Source organism: Furipterus horrens, unplaced genomic scaffold, assembly GCF_987537825.1.
Source record: "Furipterus horrens unplaced genomic scaffold, mFurHor1.1.pri manual_scaffold_1, whole genome shotgun sequence".
NCBI classification, from domain to species: domain Eukaryota; kingdom Metazoa; phylum Chordata; class Mammalia; order Chiroptera; family Furipteridae; genus Furipterus; species Furipterus horrens.
In genome coordinates, this window is record NW_028327171.1 from 105,753,249 (window position 1) to 105,775,798 (window position 22,550).

At 38.4% G+C, this 22,550-nt stretch overlaps 1 protein-coding gene across 4 annotated transcripts in view; it reads right to left on the reverse strand.

The window, feature by feature from the left end:
* ILDR1 (immunoglobulin like domain containing receptor 1) overlaps positions 1-22,550 on the reverse strand; it is an 80,513-nt gene that overhangs the window by 27,842 nt on the left and 30,121 nt on the right. For 2 of the 4 annotated variants that reach the window (XR_016511173.1, XR_016511174.1), the window contains exons 8-9: positions 17,964-18,078; positions 2,714-2,847 (exon numbers count right to left, since the gene is read on the reverse strand). Coding sequence is in view for 2 of the 4 variants with exons in the window: in XM_090277257.1 (XP_090133383.1) it covers positions 18,037-18,078 (42 nt within the window). In the remaining 2 variants the exon portion in view is untranslated. Of the gene's footprint in view, positions 1-2,713; positions 2,848-16,935; positions 18,079-22,550 lie in introns of those variants that run through there. The other 2 variants (XM_090277271.1, XM_090277257.1) reach the window with 1 other exon arrangement.

A 22,550-nucleotide genomic window follows, 5' to 3' on the forward strand; every position in this document is an offset into this window, starting at 1 on the left:
CTATTTTGTTCATTTGTTTGTTTTGTTCACTAGGTTCCTGTTATAGGTGAGATCATATGGTATTTGTCTTTTGCCACCTAGCTTATTTCACTTAGCATAATAAACTGTCGAGTACTTTGAAGGTGGCTGAAGTTTAAATAGGCAACAATAAATACACATTTTTTTATAAATAAATTCTGGGGGGGGAGTTGGGTCCCCTCTTATACTATGAACAGATATGAAACTTGGACAGTGAGAAAGGCTGATAGGAAAAAAATGGATTCATGTGAAATATGGTGTTGGACGAGAGCCCTATAGATAACCTGGACAACCAGAAAGACAAACAAGTAGATCCTAACAGGTTTCAAATCTGTCCACTTCTCTCCTTTCTCACTGTCACTATACCAGTTGAAGGTATCACCATATCTCTAAAGTACTACATCATACAACAACCTTTTAAGTTTTCTTTGTGCTTCCAACTTATTCCTATATTCCTGGCACTGCGATCTTTCTAACAATGCAAATCATATCGCTCTACTGCTTAAAAACCCTCATTGCTCCTTATTTACTCTAAAAATAAACTGCCAACTCCTCACCAAGGTCATCTGGTCTGGCCTTTAACTAGGCTCATCTCTGCCACTGGCCCTGGTCAAGTTGCACATGCCTACACACAGAGAGACCCGTTGAGATCTTTATCAGGATTTTATTGCACCTATAGATCAGTTTGGGGAGGGTTGGCATCTTTACCATTTTGAGCCTCCCAAATCTCTCCCTCTCTCTCTGTCTCCCTCCTTCTACCCCTCCTCCTCTTCCTCTTCCTCCCTCCCCTCCTTCCCTTCCTGTCTCTCCTTCTGGAATTCCAATTACATGCAAGAATGTTTCATACTATTCTTTATGTTTATTATGTTATTTTCTATATTTTCCATTCTTTTTCCTCTATGTGTGCCAGCTCTGTGTAAAGGTAGTTGGGAGGACTTGCTGCTGCTGGAAGAAACTGACCTGACTTGGCACACCTCAAAAAAGCTCTATGCCTGGGTGTTGTTGAAAAGAATAGCAATCAGCAGCAACATGGTTATGGTCAGCATCGCAGCTGCCTAGGACTACACTATAGGTTGAAGCAGCAAGAGACCAGCCAAGTATTTTAAAGGCAGAGCTGGAGAAAAGAGAGCCATAGGGAGTTTTGAAAATTCCTTCCACTGTTTTTTCTTCTATATTGAAGTCTCAAGCCTCCTTCTGTTATCATTTCCTTTCTGTTTAGAGAACTCCCTTTAGCCATTCTTTTCTGGTAGGTCTGCTGGTGACAAAGTTCCTCAGTTTTCCTTCATCTGAGAATGCCTTTATTTTCCCTTTATTCCTGAAGTAAATTTTCCCTGATTATATAACTAAGGTTAACGGGTCTTTTCTTTCTGAATGTGGTTTCAGATAAAAAATTTGCTGTCCAGAGTGTGGGGGCTACCACTGCTGCAGGGTTTGAGTTGTGCATCCTGGGTGGATTCCTTTGTATAATCAGTAAATTATTTAACACGTCAAAAAAATTGCTGTCATTTAAACCATTTTTCATTGTAGACAATGTGTCATTTCCTTGCAATTGCTTGCAAGATTTTTGTTTTCTTAAGTTTGATTATAATATATAGTGGCTTGGATTTTTTTCTTCTGATTTATCCTTTTTGTGGTTCGCTAATCTTCTTGAATGTGCAGATTTATGCCTTTCACCAAATCTGGAAATTTTTCAGCCATTGAATACTTCTTTGGAAATTTTTTTCAGCCCCACCCCCTTTCTCCTCTGCTTTAGTTTAAGTGGAGTTCAGTAGAGTTAAACTTCCACACCCAACCAGTAGCAATGGGGTAGAAGAGGGAAGTATGAGGTAGTGCTATCTGATACTTTAATCTCTTCTCTAGTGACAGTGGGGCCCAGTAGGGACCTCAACTTTCACCTAAACCCAGCAGCTATGAGGTGCTGCCAGTTGGTGTCATAGGACCCAACAGGGAGCTGAACATCCACCACAAGTCAATCAGATGATGTATAGCACTTAAACTGAAGGTCTTGTAGGTTCTTTAGGGAGTAGGGGTGTTGGCACTATGGCAACTTTGTGTAAGCAAAAGTTACATTGGTGTGAAATTAGAATCCTGGAAAAGAAAATGGTCAGCAGAGAGGATAGATGAGCAAATACAAAGAGAAAAGCTGAACTATGAGGACACAACCTAAAAGAAAGACAAAAAGAGCATCAGAAAGAGACAAAGACAAGAGGACAGATATTCAGGGGAAAATGAGGAAGATAGGGGACAAGATATCAAATAGGAAAGAATTAGAATGGTCATCCTAGAAGGATTCAGATAACTCCAAGCATCTGCAACTGCAAACACCACAGAACCTCTGTTGCCAGCAGAAGCAGCCCCTTTACCCTCCTGCCTTGCTTGAAGACCCTATAGTGACCGCACTTGAAGTGCTTTCCTGGTGAGTGCCAATTCTCCCCATGCCCTACTTCACTCTTCTTCATTGCCTCCATATCTACAACTATAGACAGATCTTAAAATGCCTAAAATGTCCATGGGGCCAATTGCCAAGTTTAATTGGGAAGCAAAAGGCCTGCATGGCAAGAGTTACAAAACTGAACTAATGTATATCAGCAAGAACCTGAGGAATATACATGGAACTGAATTATGAGTGTACTAGACCAGAGATGGAAGAAAATAAACTTCAGTTAGGCTGACATTATTATACAGGTGCACTTACCAGAGATTCTGGATTCAATGTGCTATCACACGCAGATGGTAGAGTTCTAATTATAGTATTTTCTCTTTCTGTTGTTGGTAGACTGAAAATTGGATTCACTGCTGGCCTATGCTGAGTTGAGATGCCAGAAATCCCTTGTAGAGGAAGGAATAGAAAGATTTAGGGAGGTGAGAATGTTAGAGTGGATTTGTTATGAATTACCTGCTTAGCCATCCCAGCCCCAAGGACATGCCTATCATAAGAGTATTGATAAATGCATTAATGAAGGTAGTACCAACATATTTTAAAAGCACCACAGTGGCTGTCTTCTGTAGGTCAGAGAGGAAGGTAGAAAATACTGATAATAAAGTAGGTTCTATGATTACATAAAGCTAATGACATCTCAGGGTGGCAGAGAATAATAAGTAGCACCAAATTACCAGAGACAACAGGGCTATTGGAATGTTTGGCATTGAATAACTGAGCACAGGGTCCCTAGTGCTGAAATAGGAGGGTCATTATATGTATCTGGGGAAATAAAACTTTCTGTGAAGTAAAGGTCCTTTGGTGAGCATTTACATAGGATTCAAGTATTCTGACACTAGGAGTTCATTCTGAGACATCTCTTCACATGACTCTTTCTCCAGACCAACTTGATACCAATCCTCATATTCCTTTCATGCCCCTGACTGTCCTGCAAATCATTAGCCCCAATCCATGTCTTACTATAGAGCTGCTCCGCAGCCAGATTTCCTATGGGCAAAAAGAGAAATGAGATGTCCTATTTGCAATTCTCCCTGCTGGAAGGAACTCCATATCCTTTTACTGCAGAGCCACTTCTTGGCAGGGCTTCTCCATTGAATAAGTCATCTGCACCTGCCTTGCAAAGTCATCTATAAATTAGGCCAGATGTCTTCTTTATCAGACAACAGACCACAGAGAACACCCCACGTGGCTTAAGTATGGAAGGAGGACAGGATAGCAGTGCAATGGGAATAGACACACCAGGAGTGAGAGCCACCTGCTCATCCAATTTACACTTGCTTACTGCCATTCCAAAATATATCACATGATGAAGAAGTACTGCTGGGCCTGCCTGAGTCTATGGCTTGGTAGATCAGACACTCAATTCACATGAAGCAGTTGGTGTTCCACAGTCAATTAAGTGTTCAGTCTCTACCACAGTCCAATGACAAGCCAAGGGCTAGCTCTAAAATGAGGATAATTACTTTTCAAAACAGGCATGCTTTTGCTCCCAAACCATATGGACCTCTGCTCTGAATCTCCTATCAGGAATTCCAGAGTCCATAAAGCATCTTGATCAATCATAGATATTTTTCAAACCACTGGACTCAATGGTCATAGATAGGGTGACCATATAATCTATCATCCAAACAAGGACAGACTTGAGGTTGAAAGGAAGCACTAATAATAAATATGGTGGTAACACAGGCATAAATTAAAACTATCACGAGATATATGGTCATCCAGTCATGAGAGCTGAAAGATTCTGTTTGCTATGCATCCTTAACTAATCAAGCCCTGGCTGCTGTGGCTCAGTGGATTGAGCATCGACCTGTGAACCAAGTGTCGCTGGTTCGATTCCCGTGAGGGCACATGACTAGGTTGCACACCAGGTCCCCAGTTGGGGGGGGGGGTGCATGAGAGGCAACTGCATATTGATGTTTTTCTCCCTCTCTTTCTCCTTTCCCCTCTCTCTAAAAACAGATAAATAAAATAAAATAAAAATAAAATAAAGCGATCTTGTTAAAAAATAAATTAATAAAAAAAAAGAATACAGTTTAACTAATCAGAGTACACACTGAAAGACAAATCTAGGAAATTTTGATAGCAAGCTCTCAATTCTAAGATATCCTGGATTAGGTCACTGAATTTCCAAGTAAGAAATCTTCAAGTATTCAGGCATAAAAAGTAAATATTTAATATTTAATCAGTCATCAAACTCTAGTGTGTATGAAAAGTACCTGGATGATTTGTTAAAACATTACTGGATTCTATACCCGAAGTTCCTAATTCGGTAGCTGTAAAATGGAGCCTGAGAATTTGCATCATAACAAATTCCCAAGTGATATTGATGCTGCTGATCTACAGAGAAAAGAAAAAAAATCCCACAGACTGTCCTCAGTCTTTTCCACAGCAACATTTACTACTGAAAGATAACAGAGCAAAAATTATACCAAAACGTGGTTGAAATTTTAAGGCCACTGACAGCTTTCATAAACGTGAACAAACTCAAGGAAGATTGCCTCTATGATAACCTCTGCAAAAACTATGTGATAATGAAATCTAGATAAGATGAATACAAATAAAGAACTCAGGGATGAAGAATCTGTATTAGGTATGAAACCAATATTGACTAATTATGAGAATGTGAGTGTAAAGAACATTATAAATAGAAAGTCTGATGAAATAATACTTATGTATATGGAAAAAGAATATATTTCATCTATAAAGAATAAAATATGTAAACCAAAATTTGAGCTTTCCTTTAACAAGTGCATCAACTTTAAATGAAACTGAACAAAATTAATAACAGATCCTAAAAGTACTTTTTAAATTTAGACATCATACTGTAAATCACTTTTTTTCTGATAGTGAAATCTAGAGTGTACGGTATTTGTGACCAGAGTGATTAAAGAAAGGTGGTATTTACTGACTAATTCAGGTTCAGATGAGGTCTCTAGTAATAACAAAACACAACTATGTTCTATTTACCTACAATTTCTTTGCTGTACTTTCCTGCTATTCTAGGTAAAGAAATTAAGACTTGTGCTGTCAAACAATCTAATGACTCATCTGCAATGTAAACTTTTTTATTTGTTCAAAATTGTGAAATATGTTTGAGATAATGAAAAGAAGTCTAAAGCCTGGCTAGTTCCTACCTTGATGTATCTGAACTTAAAATGAACTCTATAAACTCTATCCTCCATGAACTCTACCCCAAGCACAGCATTTTACTCTACAGGATTGTAAAAGACGAGAACAGCTTTTGATTTGTAAGATTGCTATCAGAAGTCTTCATACACCATCTGTAGATGTTGGGAAATAACCTTAAACAAAAACTGTCTTTTTTGGGTTTTCTAAAATAAATATACTTGGAAATTCGTTTACTTTGACAACAAAACTAAGGAGGGAGGTGAGGAGCCGACAGGTTGCAGGAAATATGAGAGTTTCCAGCATCATCATTTTTATACCAGGAAGTCCATTTGAAACCTGAGGTTTTAAAGCATAATATCTCTAGCTGCTCAATGTTTTCCTTTGTCTTTTCTCATAATCTGGAAGGGCTCTTTTAAAAAATAAAATCTCTTGAACGATTTGGAGTTAAACAAAATCTTCAGTTTCACTTTAAATTCCTTTCTTATGTTAAAGTCAAGTAGAAACATGTTTTAATTAAAACTAGAATTAATATGAATACATTTAAAAGCATTTCTATCACTCATATATGTATGCAGAGAATACATCTGGGAATAATGTTCATCTAGTATACTTAATATTTTTATTGAGGTATAGTAAACATGTCATAGAATACACTCATAAATGTACATTTAATGATTTTCAGTAAATTTACAAAGTTGTGCAACCATCACCATAATCCAATTTTAGAAAGTTTTCTTCATGTCGTACTCATTTGCAGTGAACTCCTGTTCCCACTCCAGTCCCAGGTAACCACTAATTTACTTTCTGTCTCTATAGATTCACCTTTTCTGGACATTTCATATAGATGGAATCACACAATATATGGTCATTCACATCTGTCTTCTTTCACTTAACATAATGTTTGTCAAGTCCATCCACATTGTAGCATGCATCAGTAATTTGTTTTGTTTTATTATTGAATATCATTCCAATGTATGAATATACCACATATTGCTCATCCATTCACTAACTAATGAAAATTTGGATTTTTTCCTACATTTTTTTAGTTATTATGAATAAGTCTTCTAAGAACATTTATGTACAAGTCTTTATGTATATATATTACTCCACTTGGGTAGATAGAAGGGAGTAAAATTCCTGGGCCATATGGTAAATTTATCTGTAATGTATTTTTTTTTTTCCAGTTGCTAGAAGGCTTTTCAAAGTGGCTCCATCATTTTATTTTATTAAATTTTATTATTTTATTTTTAAATCCTCACCTGAGAATATGTTTATTGATTTAGAGAGGGAGCAAGTGGGCCGGGGGAGAAAGAGATAAGTTGCCTCCTGTATGCACCCTGACTAGGGATTGAATCTGCTAAAACTAGGTATGTGCCATGACCAGGGATCAAACCCTCAAACTTTTGGTGTAAGGGACGATGCTCTGAACAACTGAGACACCCAGCTAGGGCTATATCATTTTACATTTTCATCAGCAAATATAAGGATTCCCATTTCTCCACATCTGTGATATCAGTTATTATTTTGTCTCTTTTATAATCATTTCTAGTTGCATTTTCCTAAAAATTGATATAAAAGGTATTTTTTCATGTTTTTTCCTCGTTGCTTTTATTTTTTTAAATATGCTTTATTGATTATGCTGTTAAAGTTGTCCCAATTTCTTTTCCCTTTGTTCCCCTCCACCTAGTGAACCCCCTACCTCCAGTTGCCCCCCACCCCTTAGTCCATGCCCATTGGTTATGCATACAGTGCTTCTCAACATCTTCCTATCTACTCCACTACCTCCTACTATGCTTCTTAATTCCTGTACCATCTGCCTCCCTTCCCCCTCCTTGCTGACCTCCCCCCATAATGTTCCCCATACCTATAATTTTTTTCCCATTCTCATTGCCTACTTAGTTTGTCTTTGTTTCAATTCCCTAGCTTTTGTTCTTGGTGGTGTGATATAGTTTTCATTTTAATGTTCATAGTTTTGATCCTGTTTCTCCTAAACAAGCCCCTTTAACATTTCATATAACAGTGGTTTGGATCTGATGAACTCCTTCAGTTATACTTTGTCCTGGAAGCACTTTCTCTGCCCTTCTATTCTGAATGACAGCTTTGCTGGAGAGAGTAATCATGGTTGTAGGTTTTTGCTTTTCATTACTTTGAATATTTCTTGCCAGTCCCTTCTTGCCTGCAGTTTCTTTTGAAAAATCAGCTGATAGTCTTATTGGGACCCTTTTGTACGTAATTCTCTTCTTCTCTCTTGCTGCTTCTAAGATTCTCTCTTTATGCTTAATTTTTGACATTTTGATTATAATGTGTCTTGGTGTGGTTCTCCCTGGGTCCAGTTTTTTTTGGAATTGTCTGTGCTTCCTGGACCTGTTATTCTATTTCTTTCCCCAAGTTAGAAAAGTTCTGCTTCATTATTTTTTCACATACTTTTTCAATTTCTAGTTCTTCTTCACCTTCTGGCAACCCTATGATTCAGATGTTGTCCCACTTATACCTGTCCCATAGGTTTCTGAGCCTCTCCTCATTTTCCTCACTTTTTATTTTTTGTTTCTGCACTGGTTGACTGTTGGTTCCTTCCCTATATTCTGATTTGTTGATTTGACCCCTGGTTTTCTTTCCCTCACCACTAGTTTCATATGTGTTTTCATTCATTTCAGCAGGACTAGCCTTCATTCCTTCCCTGTCTTGTTTAAGATCTGCTGTTAGGTCTGTAAGCATTTTTATAACTAAAGCTCTGAACTGTACCTCAGAAAGATTTCCCATCTGCTGCTTCATTAGATGAGATATTTGCTGTCTGGTCAGCTGCATCACTGGGATCTCTGCCATGATCTGTGCCATTCTGACAGTTTTGTGTTACCTTTGCTTCCTGGGTGGGGCTGTCACACCTCCTACGCTATAGGGGGCAGAGCCCCGTGCACTTGTCACAACCGGGCGACCCTTCTCACCATGCTGTGGCATTTTCTGTGGGGGCGGGGGTCCAAGATGGATTCCTGCTATTAACTCACTGCTGAGAGACTGGGAGCCTCCTCTGTCCCCACCCCCTAATTCAAGGACACAAAGATTTTCTTCTACCCTTTTCTCAACATGCTTTACAGTTTTAGCTCTTTCATTTAGGTCTATTATCCACTTGGATTTGTTTGTGAGTTGTAGGAAGGTCTAAATCCAACTTTTTGCATGTGGCTACCCAATTACTCAGCAACATTTGTAGGGAAAAATCATCTTTCCCTGATTTAACTTCCTAAACACCTTTGTCCAAAATCAATTTACCACAAATAGGATTTATTTCTGGACTCTCAACAGTGTGATGGTTGCTAGGGGTGAGGGCGTTGTACAAGTAGACTAAGTGGCAATGGAAAAAAAATACAATTAAAAAATAAACACATAAATCCATAAATTAGTTGAAAAAAAGGAACTTAAGTTACTGATATGACATCTTTTCTCATTTTATTTTTTATTTTTAAGTATATTTTATCGATTATGCTGTTACAACTGTCCCAATTTTTACTCCTTTGCCCTCCTCTGCCCAGTATCCCCCTTTCCTCCAGCAATTCTCCCCCTTAGTTCATGTCCATGGATCATGCATATGAGTTCTTTGGCTTCTCCATTTTTTTTACTATTCTTAACATCTACCTGCCTATTTTGTTCCTACCAATTATGCTTCTTAATCTCTGCATCATTTCCTCCATTTTCCTTTTCCCTCTCTATGGGAAGCCGGGGTGCTTGGTGGTGGCAAATGTAGCTCAGCCCCAGATTTGGAAAACCACTGGGAGCATGGCGGCACACAAGACCCACTCCACACACTGGTTTTCCCATGGGGAACCAGGCCTGCATTTCTGTAATAGCTAAAAAGCTTGCTTTCTGCTAAAAGACCCCCTCATCCTGGGCTAAGAAAAACAGATATTCAGCGTGTAACCTTGAAGCAGTTTCTTAGGGCCTGTTCTGGGCCACTTTCTAAGAACAGAGTGTGGCTAGACAAGTTATCCTTATCATCCATGCATGTGCAACATTCTTTTCTCTGTTATATAAAGATAATAATCATATAAGGCAACGACTGGCACAATGATTCACAACTTTCTTGGATGTAATTCACCTAAAGAATCAATAAAAGCCTGTTAAGGCAGGGACAAACTGCTCTTTCTCCTCTAGAAAGTGTCCAGTTCTGTCCCCTCTTCTCCACAGGATTCTTGCAGTCCATGTGCATTTATTCACTTCATTCACAATGCCATAGACCCTGCTGGTTGGAGATCTGTGGCACCCCTCCCAGTTGATAACCCTCCAAATGATCTCCCTACCTATGAGTCTGTTATTGTTCTGCTTGTTTGCTTAGTTTTTGATTTTTAGATTCAGTTGTTGATAGTTGTGAATTTGTTGTCATTTTAATGTTCATAGTTTGATCTTCTTTTTCTTAAATAGGTCCTTTTAACATTTCATGTAATAATGGCTTGGTGATGACGAACTCCTTTAGCATTACCTTGATTGGGAAGCACTTCATCTGCCCTTCCATTCTAAATGATAGCTTTGCTGGATAGAGTAATCTTGGTTGTAGGTCCTTGCTTTTCATCACTTTGAATACTTCTTGCCATTCTCTTCTTGCCTGCAAAGTTTCTTTTGAGAAATAAGCTGGTAGTCTTATAGGCACCCCTTTGTAGCTAGGTCTCTTCTTTTCTCTCGCTGCTTTTAAGATTCTCTCTTTACCTTTAAACTTTGGCATTTTAATTATGATGTGTCCTGGTGTGGTCCTTTTTGGGTCCATCTTGTTTGGGACTCTCTGTGCTCCCTGGACTTGTACGTCTATTTCCTTTGCCAAATTAGGGAAGTTTTCTCGCAGTAGTTTTTCAAATAAGTTTTCAATTTCTTGCTCTTCCTCTTTTCCTTCTGGCACTCCTATGATTCAGATGTTGGTCCTTTTAAAGTTGTTCCAGACGTTCCTAAGCCTCTCCATTTTTTTTTTTTTTTTTTTTTTTTTTTGCATTCTTGTTTCTTCTTCTATTCTGGTTGAATGTTTATTTCTTCCTTTTGTTCCAAATCATTGATTTGAATCACGGCTTCCATCTCATCACTGTTGGGTCCCTGTATATTTTTCTTTATTTCACTTTGTGTAACCTTCATTTCTTCCTCTATTTATTGCTGGACTCTGAGCATCCTTATCACCAGTGTTTTGAACTCTAAATCAGATAGGTTAGCTATCTCCATTTCATTTAGTTCTTTTTCTGGGGTTTTGTTCTGTTCTTTCATTTGGGCCATATTTGTCTGCCTTTTAGTTTGGCAGCCTCCCTATGTTTGTTTCTGTGTATTAGGTAGAGCTGTTTTTACTCCCTGTCTTAGTAGTGTGGTGTAAGTAGCAAAGGCACCTTTAAATTGTGTGGGGTGGAGCCTCAGGTAATTACCAGAGTGGGGCCACCTGCTTCACCACTTTGTGGCTCTGTGTGTGGTGGGGGACCAGAGAGGGGACAATGTCACTGCCTGGTTTCTGGCCATTTGCCAGGCACTCACCCCATTTCCAGTCACTTCACCAACTTTTCTTATGTGATTGGTGCTCTTCCAGCTGATGCCCTGGGGTCTGTATATGTTCTAAGATTATGTGGGCCCTTTAAGCAGCAAAAATCCAGAAGTTTCTCCTGCTGCTCCATCCCCCACTGGTTTTTACAGCTAGGTGTAATGGGGGTTTATCTTCCTGATGCTGGAACCCTGGACTGTGAAGCCTGGCCTAGGGCTGAGATCGCTCACTCACAGGGTATCCCTCGTGACTTTTATGCACCACACATAAAATTGGGACAGTCCATTGCGCTGCCACCACTGCTTCTCCGTGCCATACCACCTCTCCACCCTGTGTCTGCGACTCTGCCCCTCCTACCAACCTGGATGAATGTGGCTTCTTTAAGTCCTTGTTGTCAGACTTCCATACAGCTTGATTTTCTGATGGTTCTGGTTGTTATTTGTTTTTGAGATCTGGCTGTAATTCTTTCTATGGTTGCACAAGGAGGGGAAGCATGTCTACCTACACTTCCATCTTGACTGGAAGTTTCAGTCCCTTATTTTTAATGTAAACATTTTAGTGCTATAAATTTTCCTCTCAGCACTGCTTTAGCTGTATCCTACAAAATTGATATGTTGTGCTTTCATTTATATTTAGTTCTATGTACTTCTTAAAATTTCCTTGAGAATTCTTTGACCCATAATTGTGTTTTAAGAGCTTTCTGTTGTCTTTGTTATAGATTTCCAGTTTGATTCCATTATAGTCAAAGCTCATACTTTGTATTATTTCAATTACACCGGGAACAATTTTTAACATAATTCCTGTTGAGCTCGATTTTTCAGCTGTTTTAGACTTAAATAGGCATGCTGATTTCAAAACTGCAGTTTGTTTTCTTCTATCACGTCAAGTTTTTTTCTGTACAGCTTATCTTAATGCAACCACTCTAGGCTGGATTGAGCCTGGGTGAAGGGAAGCACTAATGCTCTCCTATTGGCTGACAGCAAATCTCCCTCGAGTGGGGAGGGGTGGGAGACGACCCTGGAGACCAACGACAGGTTCATACTTGTCTAGGCTATTCAGTTACACATGAGACAGTACGGCGAGAGGTTGTGTGCCACTCTATATAGTGAATCATATTCCAATGTGTAGTCCAAGTTCTTGTCTGTAAACAAGGAGTTAGCAGAATTTATTTTTTTATTTACATACATACTTATTTCCTTTCCTTCAGATCATGTCTGCCTCTGCTATTTCTTGTTGTAAGTGCCTAAACAATCCTGATTCGTTTTGTTCTATCTGTGGCAGTTTTACCATTCCCAGTCAAAGGACAAACATCAGTGCATTTGTCAGGCAAGCCTGTTTTGCATATTTTAAAGTAAAGCTTGATGATCAAGATAAGTCTTGGGCCCCTCACAAGGTGTGCAAGAAGTGTATCGAGAATTTACGGATGTGGATGAAGGGAACACGTGATAAGTTGCCATTTCGTATAGCTATGGTTTGGTGAGAGCCCAGAAGTCATTCAAGTGACTGTTACTTTTGTATAGTGAAAAACGTCAGGATATAACAGGAAAAATAAATGTAAAATAGAGTATTCTAGTCTACCATCAGCATTATATGCCCAGTGCCTCATTCAGCTGAAATCCCAGTGCCAGTTTTCATTGAACTACCTTCTTTCGAAAAACAGGAGTATGATGAAGAACTAAGCGACAGCAACAATGATAATTTTGAAACTGAAGATGACTCATTTCGTAAGGGATTTGATCAGCATGAGTTAAATGATTTGGCATGAGATTTGGGACTATCCAAAAAGACTTCAGAACTCCTAACATCAAGACTGCACAAGATATACTCCTTTCAATCAAGAGGAAGTGCATTTCTGCAGTACTTTTGAAGTGACGGTGGCTTTGTGCATTGCCATAACATACATGGTTTAATGGAGGAATTGGGAATTCCAATCTAAAATGCAACCTAATGGTGACTGTTCATCGATAGCTCAAAGTGGAGCTTGAAGTGTGTCCTCCTCCACAATGGCAACTTATTTGGTACTGTCCCAATCAGCCATTCAGTTTGTTTTTGTGAAGAATATAAAGACATAAAGAGAGTGATTGATCTGTTGCAATATCAAAAGCACAATTGGATCATCTGTGTTGACCTTAAAATGGTCTGCTTCCTTCTTGGTCAGCAACACGGATACACCAAGTATCCCTGTTTTCTGTGTATGTGGGACAGCAGAGCTCGTGAGAAGCATTGGGTGGAGTCGAATTGGCCTCCAAGATCTGACCTCAAACCTGGTGATCCAAACATTCTACATGAGCCACTTGTTGACAGAAAGAACATTCTATTTCCACCTCTGCACATAAAACTGGGTCTCATGAAGCAATTTGTTAAAGCTTTGCCAACTGAAGGAGACTGTTCCAAGTATCGCATTTTGGCATTTCCTAGCCTGTCATTTGAAAAGATAAAATACCTTAATATATATGTTTGGTAGCAGAACTTTACTACTTGTACGCAATTTGACTTACAGTAACAATATATAGCCTTCATATGAATAAAATAACTCTAAAAAGAATGGTCTATTCAGGTAATTTTTATTTATTTTTCTTTGTATGTACATTTTGTATGATTTGGGGGACCAAGGGAGGATATCCTGTACCTTAAAAAGTTGACGTGATAGAGAAAAACTGGGGTCATTTTTGGATTCAGATGCCAAAAGCTAGTCAAAAACAAGTGTCAGATCTAACTCAACAAAAATTGTGTTCCCCAGTGTAATTTTACATTTGTCAAGGTTTTTTATGGTATCTTTTATGATCTTTTCCTACTTCATAAATGTTCCACAGGCAACTGAGAAAAAATGTATTCTGTGATTGTTGGATGACCTGTTTCTTGTATGTTATTTAGATCCTGCTAATTGAGTTTGTCATTCAGATCAACTATATCTTCGTTATGTTTGCCTAATAATTCTATGAGTTGCTGAATGGAAGAAGTGTTGGTGTTTCTGACTATAATCATAGATTCCTCTCTTTCTCATTTTCATTTCAGCTTCATCAGTTTTTGCCTCATGTGTTTGCGTCTCTGTGGTTTAATCTGTACACATTAGTATATTGTGTCTTTTTGGCAGACTGATTCTTTTTGATTCATTAGATAACATCCCTTTTATTCTCTGGCAATTTTCTTTGAAGTCTACTTTATGAAATAATAACGTTGCCACTCAGGCTCTTTTTATTAAATTATTTGTGTACATGGTATATCTTTTCCCACCCTTTTACTTTCAACTTACCAGTGTTTGAATTTGAAATGAGTTTCTTATATGTAGCATAGTTATGTTGGCTTTTTTTCTTTAATCCATTCTGCCAATCTCTGTCTTTTGATTAGTGTATTTAAGCCACTTGCAATTAATTGAATTGATATGTTCACACTTTGGGAACCTATTTTATTATTTATTTTTTATGTTTCTTCTGGTTCTTATTGCTGCTTTTTCTTTCGTTGACTTTCTGCAGATTATTTGAACATGTTTTAGTTTTCATATTGATTTTTTTATAGCACTTTTGAATTTGTCTCTGTATACTTATCATAGTGATTGCTCTGGGAGCTAGTTATAACTTTGCACTGGTATCAAATTTTACCACTTCAAATAAAGTATAGAAACCTCACTTCCATTTAGGTTCCTATACATTCCCCATGTTTAGATATCATTGTTTAGAGTATTAGATGGTATAATTTTTGTTTCAATAATCATATATGATGTCTATTGTATGGACTCATATTTCTGTTCTTTCTTTTGTTCATTCTTGCTTCCTGACACTTAAAGTTTTCTTCTTTTACCATTTCTTTCTGTTTGAAGAATTTCCTTTAGCTGGTCTTTCAAGGGTAGTTTTGCTAGTCACTAATCTTTGTTTTCATTCATCCGTGAGTGTTTTTATTTCCCTTCATTTCTGAAAGATAGTTTTGCCACATATAGAACTATGGGTCAACAGTTCTTTTCATTTAACACTTAAAAATATCTTGCCATTTATTCCTTCATGGTTTCGCATGAGAGACCCATTCAAATTGGTGTTTCTCTACAAGGAATGCGTTATTTTTTCCTCTGGCTGCTTTGTCTTTGTTTTTGAAAATTTATGATGCATCTGGGCATAAATTCTTTGGGTTTATCCTTTTTAGAGTTCTTTCCACTTCTTAGATCTCTAGGTCAATGTCATTCATTAAATTTGGGGTGTTTTCAGCCATTATTTCTTCAAATGTCAATTCATTCCCACCTTTTCTTCTCTGCTTTCTAGGACACCAATGATATGAATGGTGGATGTTTTTTAATTGTCTCACAGGTCCTGAGACTCTGTTCATTTTTTCCAGTCTATTTTCTCTCTATTATTCAGAGTGGGTGAAATTTGTTGTTCTGTCTTCAAGTTCACTAATTCTGTCCTCCATCATGTCCACACCACTGTTGAGTCCATCCAATGAGTTTTTATTTCTATTGTATTTTTCAGTTGTATAACTTCAATTTCTTTTCTGAGATTTTCTATTTTTCCATTTGCCTTAAGAGAATTTATAATTGATGGTTATATAATTTTTATGAGGTTTACCTTAAAATTCTTATCAGATTAACTCCAACATTTGATTTATCTCAGTGGTGGCATCAGTTGATTGGCATCAGTTGATTTAGCATCAGTTGATTTCATTTCTTATTCAAGTTGTGATTTTCTTAGTTTGTATTTGGACATTTGCCTATCATGTTAGGACACTCTGGGTCCTACTTAAATATATTACTTTACAGGGAGTTATTTACTTAGGTTTAGCACATGATTATTAGCCTACTTTTGTACATTCCAATGGCAGTTTGATTTTCAGAGACTTTTAATGTTATTTTGGTCTATTTGATTATTCAGTGCTGCTGGGGCTTGCACTGGTCCCTGTGAATGCTGCCTGAGTGAGTCAGAGGAATTTCCTCTCACTAAATTTCTAAATCTCTTGGTGAGGGAGGGTTGTGGAAAAACCCTTCTACTGGTATCCTCTACCTACACTGGTTACTCTGAGCCAAGGAGGAGTCTCATTTCCATGGAGACAAAGTGGCTTCTGGAACCAGGCTGCTAGCTACAGGGCTCCTAACTGTGACTAGTCCTTTTTTTCTGGTTCTACCAGTCAGTCCTAGTGTCTCTGAGCAGAAGAAGAAAGTCTCCAACGCTTGGGAACAAAGAAAGTTCCCCAACTGCATTCCCTGGGTTTCTCTTATGGGTTCTTCCTACCTACCTCAGTATCTCTCCATGGAAAAGTCCTCTCTGGCCCAGCAGGGAAGGAGAATGCATCCCCTATTTTTGGCAAGGCTCCCAGTTGGTTCTCCCTTGCCTGAGCCTGTCAGAGGGACTCCCACTAGATCCACAGGCAAGAATGAGCTACTGGGATACCTTCTATTGCTAGATGGAAAGTCAGAAAATGTCAGTTCTGAGTGGCCACCTTCTGATGATTAGGAGAGGCAAAATGACCTGCCTTTGTATTGTTCCTCTGGTCCTGGTGTTCCAAACCAGCTGGCCTTTTTAACATCCTTCAGAGTTTTCCATTGCTTGTTTCTTGTGCTATTTCCAGGGTTTATGAAGTTGTGCTTAGCAAGGAGGAGCAGGAAAAAAGGTCTATGCCATCTTGCCCTGACCAGAAGTCCCTCACCTACCAAACTTTATGCATTTATAATCCATTAAAATTTCATTTTTTCTGCTAATTTAGACTCGATTACATTGTGGAAATAAAAAATCCCAAAGAAACCTTTGCCCAAAGCATGCATTTAACCTATTTTTTTTCCAATATATAATTAATGAAACTGGGGGAGAAATGGATTTGTCAACACAGTAGGATCTAAATTGAGCTTAAGGTCATATACATAAATACACTATTAAGGAACACGCACACACACCACACCACAACACACCTCTTTATAGGCCATCTCCTTCCAGTCTTCTCAAGGAGGGTCTCTACATCAAGCACAAATGGGTTCATGAAGCTACCAAGGGAGCTGGGGGAAACAGGAGGGAGTGGTAGAGCTTATTATAGGGAAGGCATTGCCCCCTCCAAGTGGCAAAACCTGCCTGGAAAGTTCTTCTTTGGAAGGCTGAGTGGTGCCAGGAGAAAGGTGGCTCCTAACTACCCAGGTGGGCCTGGCCCTCTAAGCTTTGGTCAGGAAGAAGGCTTAATCAAGGCAAATGCACCAAAGTAGGTATTTTTATTTGGGACAGAATTCTCGGACCAGTACATGTTGTTTTTTCTTGTTTATATACTCTGTTGTTTCCAAGAAACATTTAAAGTGATTTTAATGGATACATACCATATACAGAAATATAAATTAGATACAGACAAAAAATGAAAAAGAAGAAAACAAGGGACAAAATTAAGGCTGGTGCAAAACTGCTTCTCTGTGATTTTTCTACACATGCAATAAATATCTTGTAAGAGAGCACATTGTTGCAGTATTTCCTGTGTCATCTCTTACTGGGTCCTCAGAAGCACTTGGGACTGGGCATGGGGGCAGGAAGGTGGACTCCTAACACGGAGGGACCCTCTAGATATGCTACAGAGTGAGATTAGTTCCCATGGAACCTACCTATAGTACTCCATAGATTTCCTGCTCCTGAAACATATTTGATTTTTTTTCTTAAAGATTCCTGAGTTCCTTCTTTGAGAATGGCCATGGTTCTGAGTGGTGTAACCTAGGAGAAGACTCAGGCTACTAAGTTCTTGAGGGATCACATCTCATTTGGGTTCATTACAAGTCAGAGACTATTTATACATGCAGAGAGTGTAAACCAAGGCTAAAACTAAGTCATTAATTCCTACAACTCTTGTTTTTAAAAGTCTCCTATTTGACTCTCAGAATCTAAACCCAAACTTGTCAGATACAGACTTGCAGTGTCCTTCCCAAGTCACCTGGAAGTCTAGGTGATGCTGATGACATGCAGGAGCTGAGAAGTAGCCACAGAAGTAGTACTGTGTCCGGTGACTAAATGACCACACTCCTTCCACTATGGGAGCTGTCTCTCTCCTGAGGAAAAGAACACAAAAACATCCAGTTAGCCAGGCTCTGTTGTCTATGCATACCATACACAAGGTGTGCTTGCTTCAGGTGAAAATCCTAGGTGAGTGGTGGCTGCTGGGACAGCAAAACTTAATCTAAAAAATATTTCTTAACTCTTCATAAAGTCAGTCTCTCTCTCTCCTAGGGTTAGGTTTCTCTTCCTTCCTATCTCTTTTGAGCCTCCTCCAAATGTCTTTAATTTCTGAAAATTTCTTAGTCTCATTGATTCTGCCTTTTACCATTTTTTAACAACTTCAAGCCCCCCTTAGACTGAAAAAAAAAAAAAGGTACCCTGTTTCACTCATCAGTTTCTCTCTCTACCATTCATTTATAAAGCCATGACCCAGTTCTCGATTTCCTCTTTATATTCTTCTGAACTATTCCATCTCAGCCCTCATCTAAAAGGTGTGGCTTCATATTCTAGTGTTTCTCTGAAGTTCTTTTTCAAAGATCACTAATTATCTCTTCCTGATCAAACTCAGTGGCTTTTCTTCAGACATTATTCCACTTGGTCTTTTGGCTTTTTCAACTTTCTTAATGAGGGAAAGGACTATGGTTTATATTCCTCATGTTTCTCTAACTTTGTATTGGAGGGGATTGTTTTAGGTTTTGAATATCGACAGCTGTAGTCCATGAATGTGACCTTTCTAATCTTATTTGAAATGGCAAGATAAGGTATCTGTCCCAAAACATATTGCTCAAAATGCATCATATATGTATGTATATTCATATTGCTACTTTAAATTTATTTTTGTGTTTCTATTTGATCAGGAAAGTGAGTTTTAGGGCACAGGGTTTCTAATCAGAAAGCTATGGGATGAATACTCTCTGACACAAAGGAAAGCAACAAAATGGGGGGAAAGGAAGTTGTTCAAAGCTCACTGAAGAAAAACCTAAACATTTTCAAGGACAGACATTTTATTGAAAGGGGAAGATGAAATGTCTATATCTAAAAAAAAGAAATTTTCTTTACTAAGTCAGAGTCAAGAAAAAAAAATCATGAACTCTCTACAGAAAGTTTGAGTTTAACTTGGAGAGGAAAGAATGCAGTAGTTTTCTCTTAGACAGGTATTAGAACAGGTATGTACAGGCCAAGTTCAGAACAAACCAGAAATACCTTGAGAAGACCTTTCTGACAGGGCATGATTGTAAAGAAAGGTAATCAATTTGAAGGAGGCCAGGAACATGGGGACAGCTTAGTCTGAAACCACTGGAGTTTAAAATTAGATGTTACTACTTCTTATATTTATAAGGTTGCAGCCTTTGGTGGAGTTTAAAGACCAGAGACCTAAAATGAGAAGATCACCCAAGTGTCCATCAATAGATGGTGGATAAAACAACAGTGGGACATTTATACAATGGAATACTACTCAGCCATAAAAAAGAGGAAAATTTTACCCTTTGTGACAGTGTGGATGGCCCTGGAGTACATTATGCTAAGTGAAATGAGCCAGTCAGAGAAAGACAAATGCCCTATGATTTCACTCATATGTGGAATCTAATGAACAAACTGAACTAACAAGCAAAACAGAGACAGACTCATAGATGGAGAGCAGATGACAGCCAGTTGTGGGGGTGACTGGGTTAGGGGGTGGAGGGATTGAGCAAAAAGGAAATAAGACTTGTGGACATGGACAACAGTGTGGTGACTGCTGGAGGGAGGGGGTATAAGCAGACTAAATGGTAATGGAAAAAATATAATAAAGATTAAATATAAAAAGAAAGAGAGAGAAGATCCTAGTTCTGGAGTCAAATGGGAGGTTTCTCAACATCCATTTTTTCATGAGCACTGTTCAGAAAACAGTTCTTACCTATTCTGCATTCCCATGAGGTCATTTACATGGAAGCCCTTGTCTTTTTAAAAAACATTATTCTTGAGAGGGAAGATTCCATATGAGCCAAAAGATTTTTTTGATTAATTTATATTGCTCTGAATATCTAATAAAGTATTTTTAATAAGTATTTTGTTGAAAAGTTAATGGTGAAGCTATCACTACTAAAAGCCTGATTTAAGAATAGTAATAAATCTTATCCACTCAAGGAGCAAATAAACTTCAAGTTATACATAATCAAAGATCACCACCTAGTGGCCCAATTGTTTGGTAACTTTTTTAAAAGATTTTATTTATTTTTAGAGAGAGGGAAAGGAAGAGAGAAAGAGAGGGAAAGATACATCAATCTGTCCTTCCCTCTCACACACCCTCAACTCGGGACCTGGCTCACAACACAGGCACATGACCCGAGTTGGAATCGAATCGAACCAGTGACCCTCTGGTTCGCAGGCCAGCACTCAATACACTGAGCAGCAGCAGTCAGGGCTGTTTTGTAACTTCCTAAATTCTCTGCAAGCTCCAGAGACTTCAGAGGCTAAGAAGGTGTGAGGGAAGCACCCAGCCCCACCAAGCAGAGGAGAAAAAGAGTAAGACTTCAGCCCCACTAAAGACATTCAAAATTCAAGTTACACACAAAACATTATGCCCTTCTAACCAAACAATCTTCCATATCAAGTTTTGGTCCTGGGGCTCTGGTCATTCAGAATATGAGTGGATAGTTAAATGTGATTAAAGTAAATGATAGCTCTTTGGGAGATAAGGTCAGAGACATACAAAACAATGAGGGCTTTAAAAATTATCTTCAGTAAAATCATTGCCTCTCACCAGCGACTTTACAATCAAACATATGGTTTACTTGTGGTAGAATTATTGGTGTGTACATCTGTATGAAAAAGGAAGCTTTCAGAAAATGAAGAAATAAAGTCACCAGAAAACAGTATTGCCCGATACAGCCTGATTGAAAAGGGCACAAGTTTGCGAGTCAGAGGATTATTCAAATTCTGGCTTCACTCCCTGTTGACGGTATGACTTTGGACATGTTCCTTAATCTCACTGAGCCTCACAGGGCTGCTATAAGGATTATATCGAATAAGGTTTGAAAAGGGCTTACTCCAGTGTCTGGAACATAATTGATATTCCTTTCATCCTTCTTTATCTTAGAAGAAACCACATAATTTAAAGAGAAGAAAATAAGGACAAGAAGAAGATTAAAAGAAAATAAGGACAAGAAGAAGATTAAAAGAAAATAGGGTTTGAATTAAGACCAAAAAACTGGCTTTTAAATTGCATTTCTCTGTTAAAATGAAGTTAAGAGACAGTTTAGTCACTGTATAATGAAAGTAACAGTAGTTGTCCCAGCTCTAACTGATTCTGTGCTTTCTTTCAGGATGTAATTGTGTTACTGGTAACACGGAAGAAAGAATTGTATCTATTGTAAAATGAAGACAATAGTTCAAACCTCGCAGAATGTTATAAGGGTTAAATGAGATGTAGCATAAATGTTCATAGCTCAGTACCACTTAGGATACTACTAATTTTCATTATTACTGGTCTTTGCCTCTCTCATGGGACATCTGTGAGAATATGAAATAATTGTCATTATTTCAGAAACGCCTACAGGCCTTTGCTACGGTCTTCACAAATCACTCCCTCACCAAGGTTCTTCCCTAGAAAGAACAGTGCTGTGGCTCTCATAGGTGTCTGTTCCTTTGTACACACTGTGTATTTAGGTTTTTAAACAAAGTACAGCAGAATCTGCATTTCCAAATGTGAGTTGCATCCTTCAAGTGTCTGAGACTAAAATTCCTGTTCCTACAATGTCCCTCTACTCTGGGAACTGTTCTAAGAGCTACATATCCCTTTATCTCAACAGAATCGAAAGAAAAAGGATTCTGGTCAAATAGAGAAACAGATTTTTGTAGGTTGCTTGTAAGTTGGCTCTGAAGGTAGTTTATGAATATTTTTTGAATAATGACAGCATAACTTTGCAAAGTGACAACATTAAAAGAATAATACTGCCCTGACCAGTGTGGCTCTGTTGGTAGGGCGTCATCCCACAAAGTGAAAAGTTGTCAGTTCAGTTCCGATCAGGGCACGTGCCTGGGTTTGTGGGTTAAGCCCCTGGTCAGGGCACGTAGGAGAGACAATCAAGCGCTGTTTCTTTCCCTCTTCCTCCCTCCCTTCCCCGCTCCCTAAAAATAAATAAAATCTTTAAAAGAAGCCATCATTTGGGTATATTAATAATAAAATGATTTTTTTTAATTACACCTTTTTAAAAAATGGTCTATATTCAGAGGCCCAAAAGCCTACATCCCTCTTGGCAACCCTTTCAGGCTGGCAAGCTGACTTGCGCCCAGTGATAACCTTGCCTGTTCACAGAATCGTGAAGTTTTGACCTATGTTTGGTCTGTTTTCTTTTTAAAATCAGTTCAATCACCCTTTCCTGGGAAGGAGACGGTGGTTTCAGAGGACCTCATCTTTGACTACAACAAGGTCCTGCACACAGAAGTGGCACATACATCCTCTGTCAGGCCACGTGTTCTAATTTGGGGTATGGAAATATGGTTGCTAAGTAAAGCAAAGCAGCTGTGACAGGAAGTCAAGCTT